Consider the following 19,021-nt stretch of genomic DNA (forward strand, 5'->3'; position numbering starts at 1 on the left):
CACCACCTACACGGAAAGTCCGGGGCGACTATTCTAATGACGGTATAAATCACGTTTCCCCCTGCAGGAAGCATTTATCGTCATCGGGATCATAGTCTTTCTCCCTCTCGGCCGAATTCTTTTTCTTATCTCCCGGACGGACATCCGGTTTCATCCTCAACGTGTCGAAGAACACGATATTCCGTCCCGACTCTCGGTTGTCTGGAAGAAAATCCGTTATCTCGCTCACCGCGATGAACTGTCGGATCTACGCGGGATTGTAATAACGGGAGGCGTTACTTCGGCACCACCCAGTTCGCACGTAACGCGGAATAATATTCCAGAAGCCGATCAGAATAGCACATCGCGAGAAGATTAATCCTAGGAGCGATGCTGAGCGCTAAGTGCCGCAATAATCGCGACGTCCATAGCGATCGCGCGTTATCCACGCATCATCTTCACACCGCCATCCCTCATAAAACATCAATTGACGCAAACTGTTATGCGTATCCTGCTTGAAACATTCTCACGGGAAATATTCTCGTCGTCGTCGCTACCGTTGTCGTCCAATGCTGCAATGGAATTTTCACGACGTGAAATGCAACCAGAACAGGAAGTATCGGACGAAGACGTAAAAAGTGGAACAAAGACGAAACTCATCCAATTCCACGAAGATCTATGAGCTTCCCCGATCCCGTTAATCTCGCGAATGTCCACCTTGGAACAGATTCCACGCATACTGGCGGAGCCGAGGCGATTCGCGTTCATCGGCATGAGAATAGCGATCGCCTAAGGCCTGTGAGACCTGAAAAGAAGAATCGCTCCGGCCGGACATAATCTCCGTGGCTTCGTATCCTCGATTTATCCTCGCTCATCTCTCCCGCGCCATTACGGTGCCTGTGACAGCGCAACACACCCATGACGGGCTTATGCGTCTCTCTCGCCATTCGATTGTACGGAGATAACTCGCCGGATACAAAGTCTGATGTCATTGGCGATCTCTCGCGCGATTATCGTGCGCATATAACTCGTTACACGGTCGTAACGCGGCGACGGCGATTGACATTTACAATAATTTATTGGCGCATTATTAAATTCTCCGCTTGCGGCAGAAGAGCATATAATCCCGGTACTAACAAGGCGCATATTGAGCAAGCCACCGCGCACAACCGCGCGCCGTTTATGCGGAATCATTTGAATTTCTGGAACCGATACCGAAAGCCTGGATCCTGTGAAGCGCGATGCACTTTCCCGAATTAATTGCTATTTACAAAACAAACTCGAATACTCGGGACGCATTGCAACCGAATAAATTAACGGAATACTGCATAATTGAATTGGAATTTCTGTCATAATATTCGGACGTGATTCAATCTACATGAATTAGACACGCAACGTGGCGTTTAAAAGGAACATTCACAAATTTGGTGGCGTGGAAAATTTTACTCAAATGTGTGTTAGTATTAATATAAATATTTAATCAAATTTTGCATTTCGCTAATAACAAAACTTTTTCGAATAACAGTATAAATAACAATTATCTATATTGTAATTAAAGTGTGTTATAAAGCGGACGAATCTTTAGCGCATACACACAACGGGACAAACTTTAATTTCCATAAATTAATAAAACAAAATTCTCGCTGCGATACTCGCGATAATGCAACGTGAAAAGGGAATTTGCAAGCAATCAAAATTTGCCATTTAATTGATCGCGATTGGCGGATACTTTTAATTGTATAATTTACTTTAGTCACTTTAGTGGCTAAAACAAGTCTGTAGCGTGCGTTTTGTTTTTTTTCACAGTACTTAATTTTTATTATACTTTATTTTCTTCACATTTTCTAAATTTATTTTCAGAGATTATTTACTGAGAGTTCTGTTTTATATTTATCAGGTCACGTTGCATGAGTGAGAGAGACAGAGACAGAGACAGAGAGAAATATATAAAAATTCAATCAGGATTATGCACCGTAGCAATAAAATCATTAACAGCAACACCGCGAATTCTAGTTAACGCCGCGCATTTGACACCGAGGTCAAGCATTTCCACGAATACCGATAATTAATTTCCCTCGGCGATTACCGCGGCTAGCGCGCGCGGTGGTGCGATAATCAACGAACCCCATAACGGCGGCAGATCGTATCGACATCGCCGACCAAGGCAAGCCTAATCGTCTTTTACGGTTGTCAGCCGCGGTGACCAAGCCGCGCGACAAGCGCGGCGGATATTCGCGTGCGCGCAACAACAATCGCCATCCGGGGGGAGCCAATACGCGGCTTAGACGTCGGCGCAAATATGCGTCGTAAAAGCCTGGGCAGTAGGCCTCGTCGACCGCTAAACATGGGCGTCGACGTGTCTCGGTGTTGCGACCGCCCATCGGTATTCCCCGTTGGTCGTTCAATAATAATTTATACGTACAACGGCGGCGTATTGTCCGCGTTTGCAGGGTAAAGTCGCCTTTAACGATCGCCGCGGCGTGCCGAGCCGGGCAAACGCGGCGAGGTGTACGACGTGGTACCACCGTTGACCGACCAGGATCGGCGCGATCGCGGCCGCGATCGACGCGGTGTCCGGCGATTTTATGCTAATCGAATTCGCCTTGTCGCGTCCGCGACTCTCTCGGGAAACGCGCGTGGACGGGACTTTCGCGCGGTAGATTTTTCTTCGTGCGAGCGCGGCGCGGCGCGGCCACCATGCGCTCCTCCTACCCGCGGATCGGCTTTTATGCAATCGTCACGATCGATTGCGTCGACGGTGCGGGTGTGCATCGCGCGATTAGCGACCTGGTAATTTATGTCGACCGGGTCGCATTCGCAACGAGTTGCACGCCAATTAATAATTCAAACGCTCGCGATCCTGTCGCGCGCGCGGGGAACGTGCGCGGACTTGTTTATAACGACGTAATTATAACGACGCGTTACAAATTTACCGGTGCTTTGTACGAACTAAAATCTTTTATACGATTTTATGTGAAACGAAGTCGTTGGACCATCACCGGTGTGCTCGCGACAATTAAAGGTGGTGCAACAAATACGAATTTGTGCCGCACACACATACACGGTTGCGATAGAAATTCCTTCTTCGCCGAGGAGGACGTGGCTTGTAACGTAAACCCCCGTAAATTACCGATCGATATGCGGAATTAATCGAATCCCGCAAATATACGACACGCATGTACCGCATATATTCTTCGTTAGCCAATACAATACGGACCAATAAAAAAGATAGAAATACTCGAGTAGCTTCCTGGTAACTGTCGTGGAAATATATAGATATATTTACTTGCCAATTAGCCACATTCAACCGGGGTAGCAAATTCTCGAGCTAGTAACGACGATAAACTTGTAATAGATCGCAGAATCGATAGTGTATTCTCATATGCAATCTGGAGTCTTCAATAACGGTCCGCGTGACTGATCAATTTAATCACGCATCGAAGATGAGAGCTTTTTAATGTTACTAAAATCTTTCGAATCTTATTGCAAAAGTAAAATTTTTATTTGTACTTTTATGTTATATAACGGATTACATTTTTTTTTTTTTTTTTTCGACAACTTGAATTTTTCCCGAGACTAGCACGTTGATTTACCTACATGATGAAACATTCCAAATGCAGAATCCGATAGCGAATGGAAGTCGCAGTCGCATTTATTAAATTAAATCCGATCGGCGGATATCGGCGAATCGGAGATCTCCTCGACTAAAAGATGAAATATCGCGCGAGTGCAAGTAACATATGCACCATAACTCCCAATTATTTCATTTCGGCTGAGAACGCACGGGTCGATCTACGGCTGTCATATTTGTCTTTGTCGAGCGTACTCTGTATAATCGGTGAATATATCCTCCGAAAAGAATCAACGGAAATCATGATTATTAACCCTTTATAAATCTTGAAACGATAGATTTCTCTCCAAATATATTCGGAACAGTGAACAATTACGACTATGTTACTCGAGATGTTACTCGATCCGAATAAAGACAAGATAGTTAACGACTATTCGTTTTCTAAACTTCTTTTGGACCGTGAAGGATTAACGAAGGGTCAATGACGAGATGTCCTGCCCGTCGTCGTCATCAAAGTGGATCGCGGTAACAAATCACTCCATATATAGCCAATCAAGTGGGCATGTAATAGAGAAAGAGAAAAAAAGAGAAGCGAGGGAGGGAAAGAAAGAGAGAAAGAGAAAGAGAGACATACAACAAAACGAAGATGATACAATAAAGGAGAAAGAGGAAAAAGAGATGGAGGAGGCGAAAACGCCGCGAGGCCCCATGCCGAGCCAAGTCACGGCCGGATCTCTTTCGCTTTGAGATCCTTCGACGGCGAGGCCCCGCGTCTTCTTCTTCTTCTTCTTCTTTCTCCTCCTCCTTCTCCTTCTTCTCCGCCTTTCCCTTTCTCTTCTCCTTGCCTTTGTAAGTCTGGCGCCGTGATTTTTCACGGTCTGCGTCGAGGGCTAATCGAAATAGTGAGCGCCACCTCAGCTCGACTATATTTAGCCCTTTTACCGCCTCTCTCTCTCTCTCTCTCTTTCTTTCTCGTCTCTCTCACTCTACATCGTCAATCGTTTTATTTTGCCAGAGCGCGAGAATACCTGTCTCGTGCCACCAACAACGATAATATGATGTTTCGGTGGGGTAGTACAGTGTAAAATAATCTATGGATTATAAGATTTTAATATGTATGCTACTTGTGATACGAGCGTAAACAGAATTTCTAGTAGCATATTGTTTATGAAATTTTACCGTTTATTCACGTTTGCCCCAAATACTGTGTACCGTTTTATTAATAATTTTCGTTTGTATTAACATGGACATTATATCACTATATACTATCAAAATAATAACGAAAAAAGTACAGTCATGCTGTTTTCGCCACATTACCAAATTATAGAATTATATATAGGGGGAGTCCGGGAGACTTGACCATAGAGGAGAGTTGAACTTCAAATATCTCGTTCAAATTTTGAACAAAGAGCTCAATCCGAGCGCGTTAAAACACGTTTGTCTCACTCACAGTCGAAACGCACTACCAAGCGTCATGTTGTCACGTGCTCGGATTGAGCTCTTTGTTCAAAATTTGAACGAGATATTTGAAGTGGTTCAACTCTCCTCTATGGTCAAGTCTCCCGGACTCCCCCTAGGTATCTCGATGTCATTCTTGCTAATATAAAAAATATTTTATTTTGTATTATTAATATTAATGTAACGTAACAAATATATGTAAAATAATTAATATTAAAATATTAATAAATATTAAAATACTGGTTATTCAGTATCGCTTAACAACCGATTGTTAAAAATTATTTGATTACAATGTTTAGATAAGCGTTGAGACAACTAAAATATGTATTTGCTAGTTTGCATTTATTTATGTGTCTTCTTTTCTGTGGTCCACGTAAAAGTTCTACATTGTTTCATTCCGAGAGCTAATCGGGATATGCAAACGTCATCCCGCCTCGGCTTCTAAAGCCTTCATCTTCTCTACCTTCGAAACCGTCCGCCCGCCTTCTTTTTATGCCGATCGCATGGACCTTCGGGATACTTGTTCCGTGACGCCTGACGCGCCGTCGGAGGTCCGAACTCTAACACCTTCGTAACAAGAAATAGAATAATGCGAACCGATGTTGATCATGCTACAGATTAGCACGCTCGTAGCTATGCTTCGGCATTAATCAACCATGGTCACTGACAAGTCTCGCCGTTTCTTGTCAGAATAGCGATTGATGGTTGAAATAATGAACGGCAAGTTCCAATAAGCTTTGCATTAACGTCGCCTCTGCTTTCGCGATATCGAGCGGTGTCCTTTCCACGCTGAAGAGCTTACATTTCATGGGAACTAAGCATAATACTCGGCAGCGTACGCTGATATAAACTAACTCGGTAGAAACTCAATTTCCAAGTACTTAAGGTGAACATACTTATATAATATTAATACCCAGGTATGAGAGAGAGAGAGAAGGAGGGAGGGAGAGAGAAATATCTCATACCGAATCCGCGCCACTGCCAATTCAGTCGCGCTTCGTTTTCATAAGTTCGTTATAATCTCACATATCGTATTAATATTTCCGCATATCGTCGCCGTCGGCGATGTTCGCGCAAAATTGCGAAGAGATACGCCCCCGCAGATCTACCATTTCTCGCGCCCGCCGTTCCTCCCACGTTGAAGATCATGATTTGTTTCATTCTAACGTAAAACGTGACTTCCACGCTTAATTAGACGTAGTGATCTGTTGACATTTCAAATGACGTAAATGTTCTCTAAAACATACGGTACGTATATCTTGTATAATCAATTTTGTGAGCTCTAAACGATCGCAGCACTACGATTGGTAAAAAAAACTGTTCAAATATCATTTGTATTATAAATAATACTTGATTTAAAAAACTGTTCAAGTGTCATTTATAATATAAATGATATTTGAACAGTTTTTTTTACCAATAGAGGAGTACATTTAATGTCAAAACTTTATATAAAATTTATATGAATAAGTCTTGACATTAAACGTAATCCTTTATTACCCGAAGTTAATTGGAGAACGTAAGATAACACGCGTGAAGCTTAAAAATATCGAGACAACGATCTCGCCCTTACACCGCAAAGGGTTAACAAGCCTTTCAAGATGACTTACGCGCCACTTTCAAGCTAAACGGTCCATTCGTATTCGGCATCGCCGGGAGACGTCACAACGAGAGAGGCATCGCCGGCCTCTTGTGTGTTTGGATAACACGAGAACCCGGTTTTGTGTTTCAGGCAGGTATGCTGCACGGCGATCACGGCGAGTTCTGGCTGGAACCAGTCGCCGTGTCCCTGGAAGAAAAACGCGGCACGTCGCCGACCGACGAAGCGACGAGCGGCAACTTAGGCGCCGGTGCCCGCACGTCGTCGGTCTACGAGGGCCCGACGGCCGGCCGGCCTCATCTCGTCTTCCGGCGCTCGGCCGAGCAGCAGCAGCGGCAGCTCGAGATCGGCGCCGGCGGCCGTAGCAAGCGACGGCGCAAAAAGAAGAAGAAGCAGGAGAGAAACTGTGGCACCCGCGGTGAGAACAGACCCCAACACCTTTTTCTTGTTCTTCTTTCGCCTTTCGCCCGCGCGCGTCTCCCGCGCCGCCGCGCCGTCCCACACCCCACTCGTGCTCTCTCGCCCTCTCTTGTAATATGTATCGCATGTATTTATGTGTCTGCCGTGTATAATGTAATTGGACGCGCCGTGGTATGGAACGTGGGCGTGTCATCGACGCCTCGTCTGTCCTTTATTTTTCGCCGACGATAATATCTGTGTGCGGGGAGGGAGGCAGGGTGGGCGAGAGAAAGGGTGTGCAAAGCGTTTGGTCTCGCGCGAGAATATTGAAACTCACTAGCGGTATTAGAATCGATTCTAACAAACGTTTCTAATATGTCTTTCGGCCGCGATAATGACTTCGCAACTCGACACGTAAAGTTTCCCACATGGGCGAAACATTCATGCGAGAGTTTCGACAATCCATCGTCGATTCGCGTGATGATTCAAAGGATAGAGTGCGAATCGAGTCGATTTACCAAATCTAGTTCGATCGCCGTATAAATTCCGAAATTACCGCTTTGTGTGGTCTTTGGCACTTCAGCTTTACGACCTAGCCACCCTCTCTGATGATCCTACATTTCGATGGATTAAACAGGCACGAGCGCGTCGATATATAGAGAAGTAAGATCGCACGGTTGATACGTTTCGCTATATAGGAAGCGCGCTACCCGTGAGGGAATAATCCGATTCGCCGCAAACCCGTAATTAACTACAATGAATATCCATTTCGGCAAGTCGGCCGAGCTATCGGGCGGACTCAAATAAAATCTTAATTGCAGACTTACGATCTGCCAATCTACGTAAATCAACCGCGACGTTAAAACGCTTCACAGTACGATAGTAGCAGTACATAGTATGGCTACTTTCTCGCTTCGATTAATTGACAAGGATTACAAGTATTACAAGTCGTACATTTCTAGCAACATAAAAAATTATTAGGGCCACAAGTATAGTAAAAGCACAGCCATTAAGAAAGAGATATTAGCTACTACTATATTGATCATGACAGCACATGAAATATCCGACAGAACCGCGTCGATTGACAGAGACGCGGCTCGAATGGCAAACTCAACCAGGCCTCGTCCAAGTTCAAGGCCGTGGGCGAAGGAAACATCATCAAGCGAAACGATGGCATCGTTCCAAAAGATCGATCAGCACGCCGCGGCATGTCGAGGCTCTTGTCGTCGCTGACACGACGATGATGGCTTTTCACCAGGACGGCGACGTGGAGACCTATCTCCTGACCATTATGAACATGGTGTCCGCGCTCTACCTCGACCCGACGATCGGCAATTTCATCAACATCGTGGTGGTCAGAATTATTCTCGTCGAAGAGGAAGACGCGGAGGTATTTACGGTTGAATATCTCTTTCAGATCAATTACGCGATAAACGTGCGACGGCATGTTACGTTCGCGCAGCACAACAGATAGAACGATTACTCGAGATTGAACCATTTCTGTCCCAGCAAGGACTGGACATCACGGTGAACGCGGATAAGACCCTATACAATTTCTGCCAATGGCAGCAGAAGCTAAATCCCAGCAACGATTCACACCCGAATCACCACGACGTGGCGATTCTGGTGACGAGAGAGGACATTTGTTCGCGTGCGAATACTCCTTGCAGCACGCTGGGAGTGGCGCACGTCGCCGGCATGTGTCAACCGGATCACAGCTGCAGCGTCAACGAGGACAATGGAATCACGTTGGCGCATACAATCACGCACGAATTGGGGCATAAGTAAGCAAAATCAATAACCAAGAAAGAAAAAGATTCCGTTTCAAAAACTGAAATATCAAGACGGATGTTTTTTACATGAAATAATTAAATTATTTAAAATTTTATGGAGATATGTATACATGCGTCAATTTTGTTCTATCGCGTATTCTGTTCAGTTTCGGAATGTACCACGACACGGAAAAAATTGGCTGCAGTAAACGCGAGGGCGACACCCTGCACGTGATGACGCCAACCTTTGAAGTAGACGCTATTGGAGTGGCGTGGTCTCGATGCTCCAGGAGAGACATCACGAATTTTTTAGAGTAAATGAAAAAAACGTTTAATAATCTCAGCTGATTCAGCCTTATTTTCTATGTAGCATAAATAAGAGGTATAGCAAATATACGGTATATGTATCCTCGAATTCCAGCCAAGGAAAAGGCGATTGTTTGGAGGACGAACCGGCGGGTAACGATTACGCGTATCCGGATTTGCCACCCGGTGCGATGTATAACGCTGAGCACCAATGCCGACTGCAGTTTGGTGTAAGAGAAGCCTTTGTCTGCTCCCCTTTGCAGGAGGTAAATAAAGACCGTAGAGATAGTAAATGGCCGGTCTGAATGCAACCAGGATCAATCTGACTTAAATGATCGCGGCACTCATGATTACAGATCTGCTCGAAACTGTGGTGCATCGTGGACGGCTCTTGCACTACCATGCTGCATCCGGCAGCTCCAGGAACACATTGTGGGAAACACATGGTACAACGAAAACTTCTCTCAAAATAATGAATTCTTTTTATAAGATATATGCTATTAGTTAGATTAATTGATTTATCTAAGAGGGTGATTTTAGCGAATACTAGATATTAGAGAATCTAAGATATTAGATTCTCTAGTGGTTTAACGTGTTCGCTCTTTGCGTAGTGGTGTCAAAATCAGGAATGCGTGCCCATCGTCGACCGACCGCGGCAAATCGACGGCGGTTGGGGTGAGTGGGGATCGTGGAGCGAGTGCTCGAGAAGTTGCGGCGCCGGGGTCTCGATTGTCGAGAGGAAGTGCGACCATCCGGAGCCCGCACACGGCGGAAAGTTCTGCATAGGTGAGAGACGACGCTACAAAATCTGTAACACGCAACCTTGTCCGGAAGGCACGCCGAGCTTCCGCGCCGTGCAATGCAGTAGCTACGACGACAAGGAGTACAAGGGAAAGAACTACACCTGGCTGCCGTATTTCGATCAAAGTAAGTAAAATCTTAAGCGCCTGTGCGCCACGTGAAATTCCTCTCCGCGATCGCGTATGTAATTTCCGTAACTCCATTTTCCAAAATTGCATATGTTATTATTGATTCAGCGGTTTAAACACTAATTACGACGCGAGATTTGATTTGCATCGTCCTATTTAGCGGAACCTTGCGAGCTTTATTGCACCGATACAGATGAAAGCGTAATCGTACCTTGGGGAGAGGCTGCTCTCGATGGTACTCCATGCAACGTCGGTACCAGGGACTTATGCATCGCTGGTATATGCAGGGTCAGTGTTCTCCTCCAAAAGCATTATACCTGTAACAATTTTAGAAGCTTCAAATATAATTTCGATTTTTAATTAAAAAAAAAAAAAGTTTTAAAGTTTAAATAACTCCAATTTTTAGAAAGTTGGTTGTGATTGGATGGTGGATTCCGATGCTACGGAAGATAGCTGCGGTATTTGTCACGGTAACGGTACTCAATGCGAGACTACTAGCGGCGTTTACGACAAAAACGACGGTCCCGGATACAAGGAAGTTATTATCATACCATCCGGCTCCCGAAACATAAAAATCGAGGAGGTCGGTAATAGCAAGAATTACATCGGCATCGGCGTTCCGAATTCTGACAAGTATTTCCTGAATGGAAAACGGTGCGTATATCTCAGATCGCAAAAATTGTGAATTATGCAACAATACGCGAATAACTGATCGCGAAATTTTTAATTTTGAAACTAACATGGCTACATAATCTATGCTAGAAAGTTTCGCGCCACTTGATCGCTCAAATTGCATGTATATTTTTATGGAGCAGTGTAAAAATTTATATATCGCGCAATTTGAAGCTGTTACATTTGACGAGAAAAATTTCTGTGAGATATTAGTATAGCTGAACTCTTAAACTGAGATTCTGATCGGACAGGCAGATCACTTTAGCGGGCGAGTACGAAGTCGCCGGGACACCAGCTTTGTATGAACGTGATCGAGACAGAGAGAAGATCAGAATCCCAGGACCTATTAAGGAAGACATCGCGGTTTATGTGAGTACATTCTCTTGAACAAATAGCATACAAAATGCAATAATTATTTAATAGTAAAAAATTAAAACAATTTTATGTTCATTTTGTAAATTTCCATGATTGCATTTTCATCGTGTACATAGTCTAATTTGCGTTTTGTAAATTTCGGTGAACTTCACAACAGTTACTTTTTATTTCAATAATTGTCAATAATGTATCTTCATCGTTTCAGTTAATTTACAGAGGTCATTATCGCAACTTCGGGGGGCTACGTTATGAATATACCGTGCCGAAAAAAGAGCCCGATCCGGCCCCGGAGTACTCGTGGGTGTCCTCCGACTGGACTCTCTGCACGGTCACCTGCGGTGGCGGCACTCAAACTTCGCACGCGGTCTGTCACGAAAGAAAAAGCGGCAGCGTCGAAGACCACTTCTGCGACGGCATAGAGAAGCCGGAGCCGAAATCGCGCGAATGCAATTCGAATCCGTGCCCGGCGAGGTGAGCCAACTTCGAATCCGATAAAGCGATTGTAACAAACTTCGAGAAATACCATTGCCACGTAAACGAAAATACATTCGAAACGGTCGGAATTCTAAACTCTATTCGATTTTCGATTACCATCTTTTATGCATTCTTACTCTACGATTGAAACTATATTGGCTTCGCATTCACGTTACAAATAATTAAAGACTGCGAAAAGAAATATGAAACAATGAAAAGATATCAAAGACATCTTATTTAGCGAGTGTTTACACTTTTTTTAAATTTATTTAACATTTTAGGTGGTGGGTAGGCCCATGGCAAATGTGCCCTGTTACATGCGGCGACGGTGCGCTGCGCAAGAGATCGGTGATGTGTGTGTTCTCTGGCGCGGGTACCGATCGATCAGATTTGGCCTTGCCCGATCGCGACTGCGACAAGCACATGCGGCCCGAAGAAATGGAGCCGTGCCCCGATCTACCGCCGTGCGGGCCTACCTCGGAGGTACCGTTGATCGTGTACGCCGACAACAAGGACATGTCGTTCTACAACATCAGCCTGAACGAGCAGGACGGTATTACGATAGTCGACGGCCTCACCACCGAGGAGCCGGAGATCCTCGAATTCGACAATGTCGTCGACGAGAACCCAGACAATTCCATGTACAACACCAAGTCAAAGTGGACAGTATCGAAGTGGAGTCATTGTTCGAATGGCAAGAGGAGTAGAAAGGTCACCTGCTCCGTCCCGGGCGATTGTAATCCGAATAACAAGCCGCCCAGTGTCGAGGACTGTTACAGCGGAAAATGGATTACCGGTAATTACCGTAATTTACTAATCGACACTTTGTATGATTTTATTATAATACAATATTTTTGTTTCCTATACAATTATAGAAACTCTCTTTTCTCTCTGACTAAAATTATTTACAAAATTTTCCAACTGTGTAATTATAAAGTTCTATTACCTATATGAGAATGTTATAAAATATGTAAAGTATATTCGTAAAATTTTTGTTAAAAAATATTTTAATAGATGAAAGTCAATTTCAGAAACTCTCTTTTCTCTCTGACTAAAATTATTTACAAAATTTTCCAACTGTGTAATTATAAAGTTCTATTACCTATATGAGAATGTTATAAAATATGTAAAGTATATTCGTAAAATTTTTGTTAAAAAATATTTTAATAGATGAAAGTCAATTACATTGTAGGATAAGACCAAAAAATATGACTATTTATGAATATTACAGACAATCTTTTCTGCCAATCTTTGTTAGATATTTAAAATCCTTATGTGACAGTTATTTATTAATTGTAATTCCAGGAAATTGGGGAAGCTGCAACGCGACTTGCCTCGTGAAGTCTGGAGTTAAACATAGAGAAGTACAGTGTCGCGATCGCGCGACGGACTTGCTATCAAATGAGTGCAATCTCGACAGAAGACCATTTGATGTAAAGCGTTGTTATTACCGACGGCAATGCGCCAACGAGAAAAATGGTAATTTCATCCGTATAATTAAAACGTACTCTCGAACAGTCTTCTACGCCTCTTCTATAAAATGTCGTTTTTAATGCGACAAGCTGTTTTCAAGTAGCTGCAGTACAGACAAAGAGTATATATAAAGAAACGTTTCTGAGACCTCGACAAAAGGTATATCTAAAAAACAAAGATATAATCTCTTTCTCTCTTAAAAAACATTTTCAACGTTATTTGCAGACATCTTCGCGAAAAGACTTTGTCGTACAACGTTAATAATTCAGTTCCTCCTACGCGACATTTGAAATTTATATATAATTTTAAAAGTTGAGCTCTTTTTCTTCTTCTCTCTTCATATTTGTCACGCCATTATAACTGATGTTGAATGGAAGTTCGGGGTAATCTAACAGAGTTATAACGGAGAGAATTAGAACGCGTAGCCGCATGTAATGCTAAGTTATGCTAGTTACGTTACAGATGGTTTGGCTTGTCCAAACTTGTGGAATATGCCCTTGTCCAAAGGCGGCGGGAAACTAGAATTTATACGAGGAAACCGCGGGGTTCGTAACGACTTGCTTTATGAGATCACACGCGACGTCGCTCGATTTGCATGCGCATATGATGCGATGCACCTAATACGCGCGCGCGTGTATAAATACTTATTATAAAGTGCTCTAACCCGTAAGAACGTGTATCATTAGCATTTACAATGCGGCTTAAATGAGCCTTAACGATTTGTACATCAAATTCTGATCAATTAATTTTTTCACTTATAGTAACAGGTATTTCCTTTTGCAATGTATGAGAAAAGTTTTTTTTACGTTTTATAAACGTATGTATAATAAATCAATTCTGGTCGTGTTGCAAAGTTAAATAAATAAGTTTGGAAAACATTTTTTTTCATATTTCCTACATTATAAAGAAAAACATAAATATTGTAAGTAGCATAAAATTGTAAGTAAAAAATTAATTAGTCAGATATGCAAATTTCTTCAAGGTTTATTCATAAGAATATATTTGCGTAAATTCGCGAATTAGAGACCACATTCGCATATCAGTACATCTTCGTACATAATCTTATCTTTTTCAGATTGCAAGGATAGCATGGTTCCATCGTGTGCAAACTACAGACGTATGTGCGATGTATCATCGGTCGTACGAGAAAACTGTTGCGTCACGTGCACAAAACGACGGCGACACGTCCGTCACAACAGACGACACATCTTTGCCGAATAACAAAATAAAGGGCTGAAAAGCTAAGAGTGCAAAAGTATTTTGAAAATAAATCCTTGTAACGGACAACACATCCGTCCTCTTTTATCCATATTATCCGAATTAAGATAAAAGCGTATAGTGGAAAAATTTCACGCTTGTTTCATATGTGACAACGAAAAGATAGAAAAATATATGACAGAGGTGATATTACGAGATTATATTTGTAACTTTGTACTACCGTGCATTAAGATATATATATATATATATATACATATATATATATATATATTTTTTTTTTTTTTTTAAATGTCCAAACAATATGTATATTTTGTATCAGATGTAACCATAGCACCATTTATATGCGTGCATCATTTATCAATTCATCTTATGTTTGTTAAAATAATAATTGCAAAACATTGCAAACGCCAAATATATATTTACGAGATGCAATCTTTTAATAAAGAAATGATCAAAATAGTAATACGAAACTAATATTATTAAAGAATTTCTATAATAATAAAAATATCGGTTCTTATATTAAAAATTGCCTGATATATATGTTTGTTGTTTCAGTCAATGTTTTGCTAAACAAATAATGTACTAATTATTGCAAATTTCAAGTAATGCCATTTTATAATACTTAGAACGTTTTTCTACAGAGGCATTTAATTGTCATATCACTCAATAAAAGAATAGTCAATAATTTTGTGATTAAAGAATTATCGAATATGTAAAAATTGTAGAATGTATAATTATTTCAAAAACAGAACTTCCATATTCGTATATCATTATACATATAAAAATGTTAATACAAAATTTATAAATAATATTTTTATATGCCCATTTTTACCTTGTAACAATATAAAATCCATGCATTAACTACTATTTCTCTCACATTGTACATTTGTAACTTTCACTAATTTATGTCAAATTATTTTGTATTCATTTAAAATAAAGAGTTCCTCTTTCCTGCATTCTCTCAGAAAAGGAAGAACATAAATGTGTTTACAACTACAACCAACTTATAATAAATAATTTGTAACTTACTTGCTACTTACAACAAAACCGCTTCGTGAATATTTAGTTTTATGTACTATATGTAGAAATTAAACATTAATAGTTAGTTTTATATTAAGAAACTGTATAATAAATAAATCGTTCGTTCCTCGATAATGCATTTTATAACGCAATAGTTTCGCGAATTTTGTTGGTTAACATTAATTTATCCGCGATTCCTTGAGACTCGCAACAAAATCGATCTCTCATCGAAGTCTCATCATCTTTCTGCAATAATAAAAAAAGAAAAGTAGTTCAAAACGTACCTAATAAGTGCGCAGGACTCGTTTCTGATTCTAATTTTTTGTGTTTATTCCCTACTCTCGACACGACGTGCGCAGAGAGAACGAGAGACATTGAGAGACAAGCCTGAGAGAGGCAATCCCGTTCCCGGCCTTTTTCGTGGGACGTGGGACGGTGGGACCGTCGAAGGCGTCGAAAGCCTCTGTACACTACCGCCAGTACATTTTCGAAATTGGTACTACGTAGCCACGTTTATTTTCCGACACTGCCGATAAAACATCATTTTGGTGCGCGTCCGTGCTACATCTGCAAATGTATAGTATTATATGTATAACACTCGCTCCCTCGTTCGCGATCGTTTGCGATCGCGACAAGCAAAGTGCGAAACGTCAAACGCGCGATCGTTCTCTTCAATCATTTAATTAATTATTAATTCCCGCACTTAACGAGAGGTTCAAGCTATTCATTGAAGCGTCTTCCCGCGCGATTCACTCATTCGACAAAATCGAAACGGAGACAGGAGACGTGAATTTCGAGATTATCGCATTTCACTGCGACACGCGGAACAACGATTCCATTAAGATTCGGATGTATCGCGCTTCGAATCATTTATTTCTCACATATTATATGTACATACAATTCACTCACTATTCAATCACGGCGCACTGCAAGAGACCCGCCAAATCACAGCCGACAGGGTGATATGTACGGCGTCCAGCACGGCATTCGACGTTCATTTCGTCTAGCGACGGCATCTCACTCGTTTCGGTAGGCACGAAGAGGGAACGGAATATTCGGCGTACGTTCAGCTTGCAACACCCCGCAACCGAATTTCTTTTCGTTCACGAGAAAGGAATTACACGACCGACAACGTCTCACACCGACGTTGAACGAGTAACGTATTACTTCGCCGCACAGTCAGGCGAGCGCCGAGCCGTCCGTCGAGCTGATACAACGCGATTGGCTCGCGAGTCGAGCCCCCGAATCCGGCCAATCACGTTCGGCCATTCTCGCCGCTGCCGCCGCCGCCGCCGCTGCCGGCGCAGTAGCCGCGACGCCGCGGCGTTACCAGTCGACCCAGTCGTCCTAGGCGCGCGCCCGTTGAATAAATCCCCGTCTCCGTCAATTTCGGAGCAGCGTACGTTCAACGTCGGGGCGCGGACGGTTGTTTCTATCGGCGAGACGGCCTTGATACTTGTTTTCGTCGACGCTCGGAGTGCCGTCACCTACGTCAGTCTCCCGATAAATTTCGAACGGGTGTGAAGTGTTTGTGCTCCGCGCGCGTCGCCGTGCTCCGTGCTGTGCGTGTTGGTGGGTGCACTGGGTGCTGTTATTCGGAACGCGCTCGTTCGTGCGATTGGCACTCCTGCTCCTCGTTCCGCGGGAATAATATCAACGACGTGCTCAATAATTTCGCAAGTGTATCAAGTGTCGTGAATGAATGTGTCGCGTGAATCGCTCGCTCGAGAAGGAGACGTCGATGCGAAGATTGCGAAGGTACGGCAATTGTCAGTGATTTACAGTTTCGTCGTGATATTCGCGGGCGATAATCGCTCGTCCCGGCCCGCCATATGTCTGGACTCTGGACTCTCGAATGTGGCGTTCATTTACGCGGCATATCTCGTGATTCTCGTGTCGTGCTTTGAACGCTGTGCCGGAATTGTCGTGCGATTATCTCCGATTCTTTTCGAAGAGCGGGAGGAAGGCCGAGTGACAGCGTGAAATCGTATCGTGATTCAAGTAAGTGATTCAAGTAATAGCACGCTGTGATACAACGCGATCGTTCATTAATATTTCGTATATTTTCGTATATTTCGTGCCGCGTAAGCGTAAGAGTTGACGGCCCACAGTCGCGACTCCTCGTTGTGCAAAGTATTAATAGTACAGTTTTACATTCGCGAGATTTACGTGCTCGATACCGTACTGTGCGTGCGATATTTAATTTTAATTGTGTTTTTGTTTAATCAACTGCGTGTTACTAACCGTCCACTAGATTCGCGTAGTATCTCGCGTCAAGACTCAAGATCTTCGAACATTTCGTCGTCATTAACGCAACACGCAACGCACGAGTGATAAACGCGGAACGAATCGAGGCAATCGGCGTCGCAACTCTTTCAAATTTGTACGAAAAATCTATGGTAAAAAATCGATAACTTGATTTTATATATTACCAGCTTTTATATTTCACAGTAAAGTACTTCCTTCCCCTGGGGTACGACCTTGGCGAGGTGGGAAGGCCCAGTACCCCGAGGATGTTACCCAAGCAAAACTCTTGTTCTGCTTGGATAAAAATCCAAAGACGGGGAAGCTAACGTACCCCTCGTCCGCCGATTTAATTGAATGAACGAACCGCAGCCGGTTCGTCGCGTTTGCTTCGGGAGTGCCGTTCAAGTAATCGGACTAAAGGACTTTTTTAAACGGGAGTGCCGTACAGTATCGCGCGAGAAAGACTTTTACTGAAATTAGTCCGCGCGCGATTGTAGTTCATTATTCGCGAGTGTTTCTCGCGAGTGTCCTGTGCAGTGGGAGGAAAAGGATCGAGGAGAAGAAGGAGGAGGCCTGATGTCCTGAGAGGAGGAGAAGGTCTGGGAGAGACATCGGGCCCCGGCGGAGCAACCTTGGGTAAGTATCATCTCTTAGCTACATAAAATTAATAATTTGTTTCTATTTATTCGAATTGTTTAATTTTAATTTCGATAAGTTAAAAGTAATTAAAGAAAGAGAAGTTATCTAAAATTTTATTCTTGTAAAGATCTTTTTCGATAAACAGATAATTGTATTGCTAAATATTTTATTGAAAGACGAATTAGAGACGCGTAAGAATTAACTTTTCAAATGTTAATAATTTTGAGCGTTTTTTAAATTTAAATCTTATGTTTGTATGTTACAGTATCACCGTAGTTACGTGGCTGCATAACTCCGCCCGTTGCGCATCAAATTGGTGAGTCAATGAGAAATTTTTTTATTGAGGTAACGAATCTACGAATAATTAAATATAGAGCAAAAATATATCTCGGTACATGTCGAATTACAATAATTTATAGTATGAAAATATTATTACATCTCGTAGATCCGTTGCCTTAAAATGGATGGGTTAAAATTGATTATGGCATATATTTAATCTTGGTATCACTTATTTATCGATATATTGTGCGATTGTGCTTGAGGAAAACTCGCACACTTCGCATGCACGGAGCTCGCAAAGAGTTCATCGAGTTATGTTGACGAACTGCCGCGTTTTTTAATAAATAACTTTTGAATAAAATTGTTAAGTTAATATCCAATTATAATGTCAATTGTGCGGGAATTTTTTTTCCGGATCTCACCTCATTTATTTTGCCTTGATACATTTTCAAGATGCGTACCGCACGAACAACATGCACAATCACGCATCTTCATATTTTCGCGGTCGATTTTCGCGGTCGGTTTTTGCATCAAGAAATTTTTAATTATATTAATTTTTTAATTTCGTCTACATTACAAAATTTTAATTTTTCGCGGGTTATAATTAAGATAT

At 42.4% G+C, this 19,021-nt stretch overlaps 1 protein-coding gene and 1 long non-coding RNA gene across 4 annotated transcripts in view; both read left to right on the forward strand.

Moving 5' to 3' along the window:
* The window catches only part of LOC139773837 (A disintegrin and metalloproteinase with thrombospondin motifs 7), a 62,209-nt gene extending 46,831 nt beyond the window's left edge, over window positions 1-15,378 (forward strand). For 2 of the 3 annotated variants that reach the window (XM_071708592.1, XM_071708591.1), the window contains exons 4-17: window positions 6,738-7,023; window positions 8,075-8,394; window positions 8,514-8,788; window positions 8,944-9,090; window positions 9,198-9,348; window positions 9,439-9,528; window positions 9,694-10,009; window positions 10,172-10,299; window positions 10,418-10,665; window positions 10,935-11,052; window positions 11,264-11,529; window positions 11,814-12,328; window positions 12,838-13,011; window positions 14,081-15,378. In XM_071708592.1, coding sequence (XP_071564693.1) covers window positions 6,738-7,023; window positions 8,075-8,394; window positions 8,514-8,788; window positions 8,944-9,090; window positions 9,198-9,348; window positions 9,439-9,528; window positions 9,694-10,009; window positions 10,172-10,299; window positions 10,418-10,665; window positions 10,935-11,052; window positions 11,264-11,529; window positions 11,814-12,328; window positions 12,838-13,011; window positions 14,081-14,226 — 3,180 coding nt within the window. In that variant the 3' untranslated portion in view covers window positions 14,227-15,378. The remainder of the gene's footprint in view (window positions 1-6,737; window positions 7,024-8,074; window positions 8,395-8,513; window positions 8,789-8,943; window positions 9,091-9,197; window positions 9,349-9,438; window positions 9,529-9,693; window positions 10,010-10,171; window positions 10,300-10,417; window positions 10,666-10,934; window positions 11,053-11,263; window positions 11,530-11,813; window positions 12,329-12,837; window positions 13,012-14,080) is intronic. The other variant, XM_071708593.1, reaches the window with a different exon arrangement.
* Window positions 15,379-17,727: 2,349 nt separating this feature from the next.
* Window positions 17,728-19,021, forward strand: part of LOC139773849 (uncharacterized) — a 36,193-nt gene continuing 34,899 nt past the window's right edge. The window contains exons 1-2 of the long non-coding RNA XR_011718438.1: window positions 17,728-18,126; window positions 18,395-18,445. This is a non-coding gene — a long non-coding RNA (uncharacterized lncRNA). The remainder of the gene's footprint in view (window positions 18,127-18,394; window positions 18,446-19,021) is intronic.

This window comes from Temnothorax nylanderi, unplaced genomic scaffold (assembly GCF_030848795.1).
Source record: "Temnothorax nylanderi isolate EJ_2023f unplaced genomic scaffold, tnyl_v1.0 TNYL_tig0070_pilon, whole genome shotgun sequence".
In the NCBI taxonomy this organism is placed as follows: domain Eukaryota; kingdom Metazoa; phylum Arthropoda; class Insecta; order Hymenoptera; family Formicidae; genus Temnothorax; species Temnothorax nylanderi.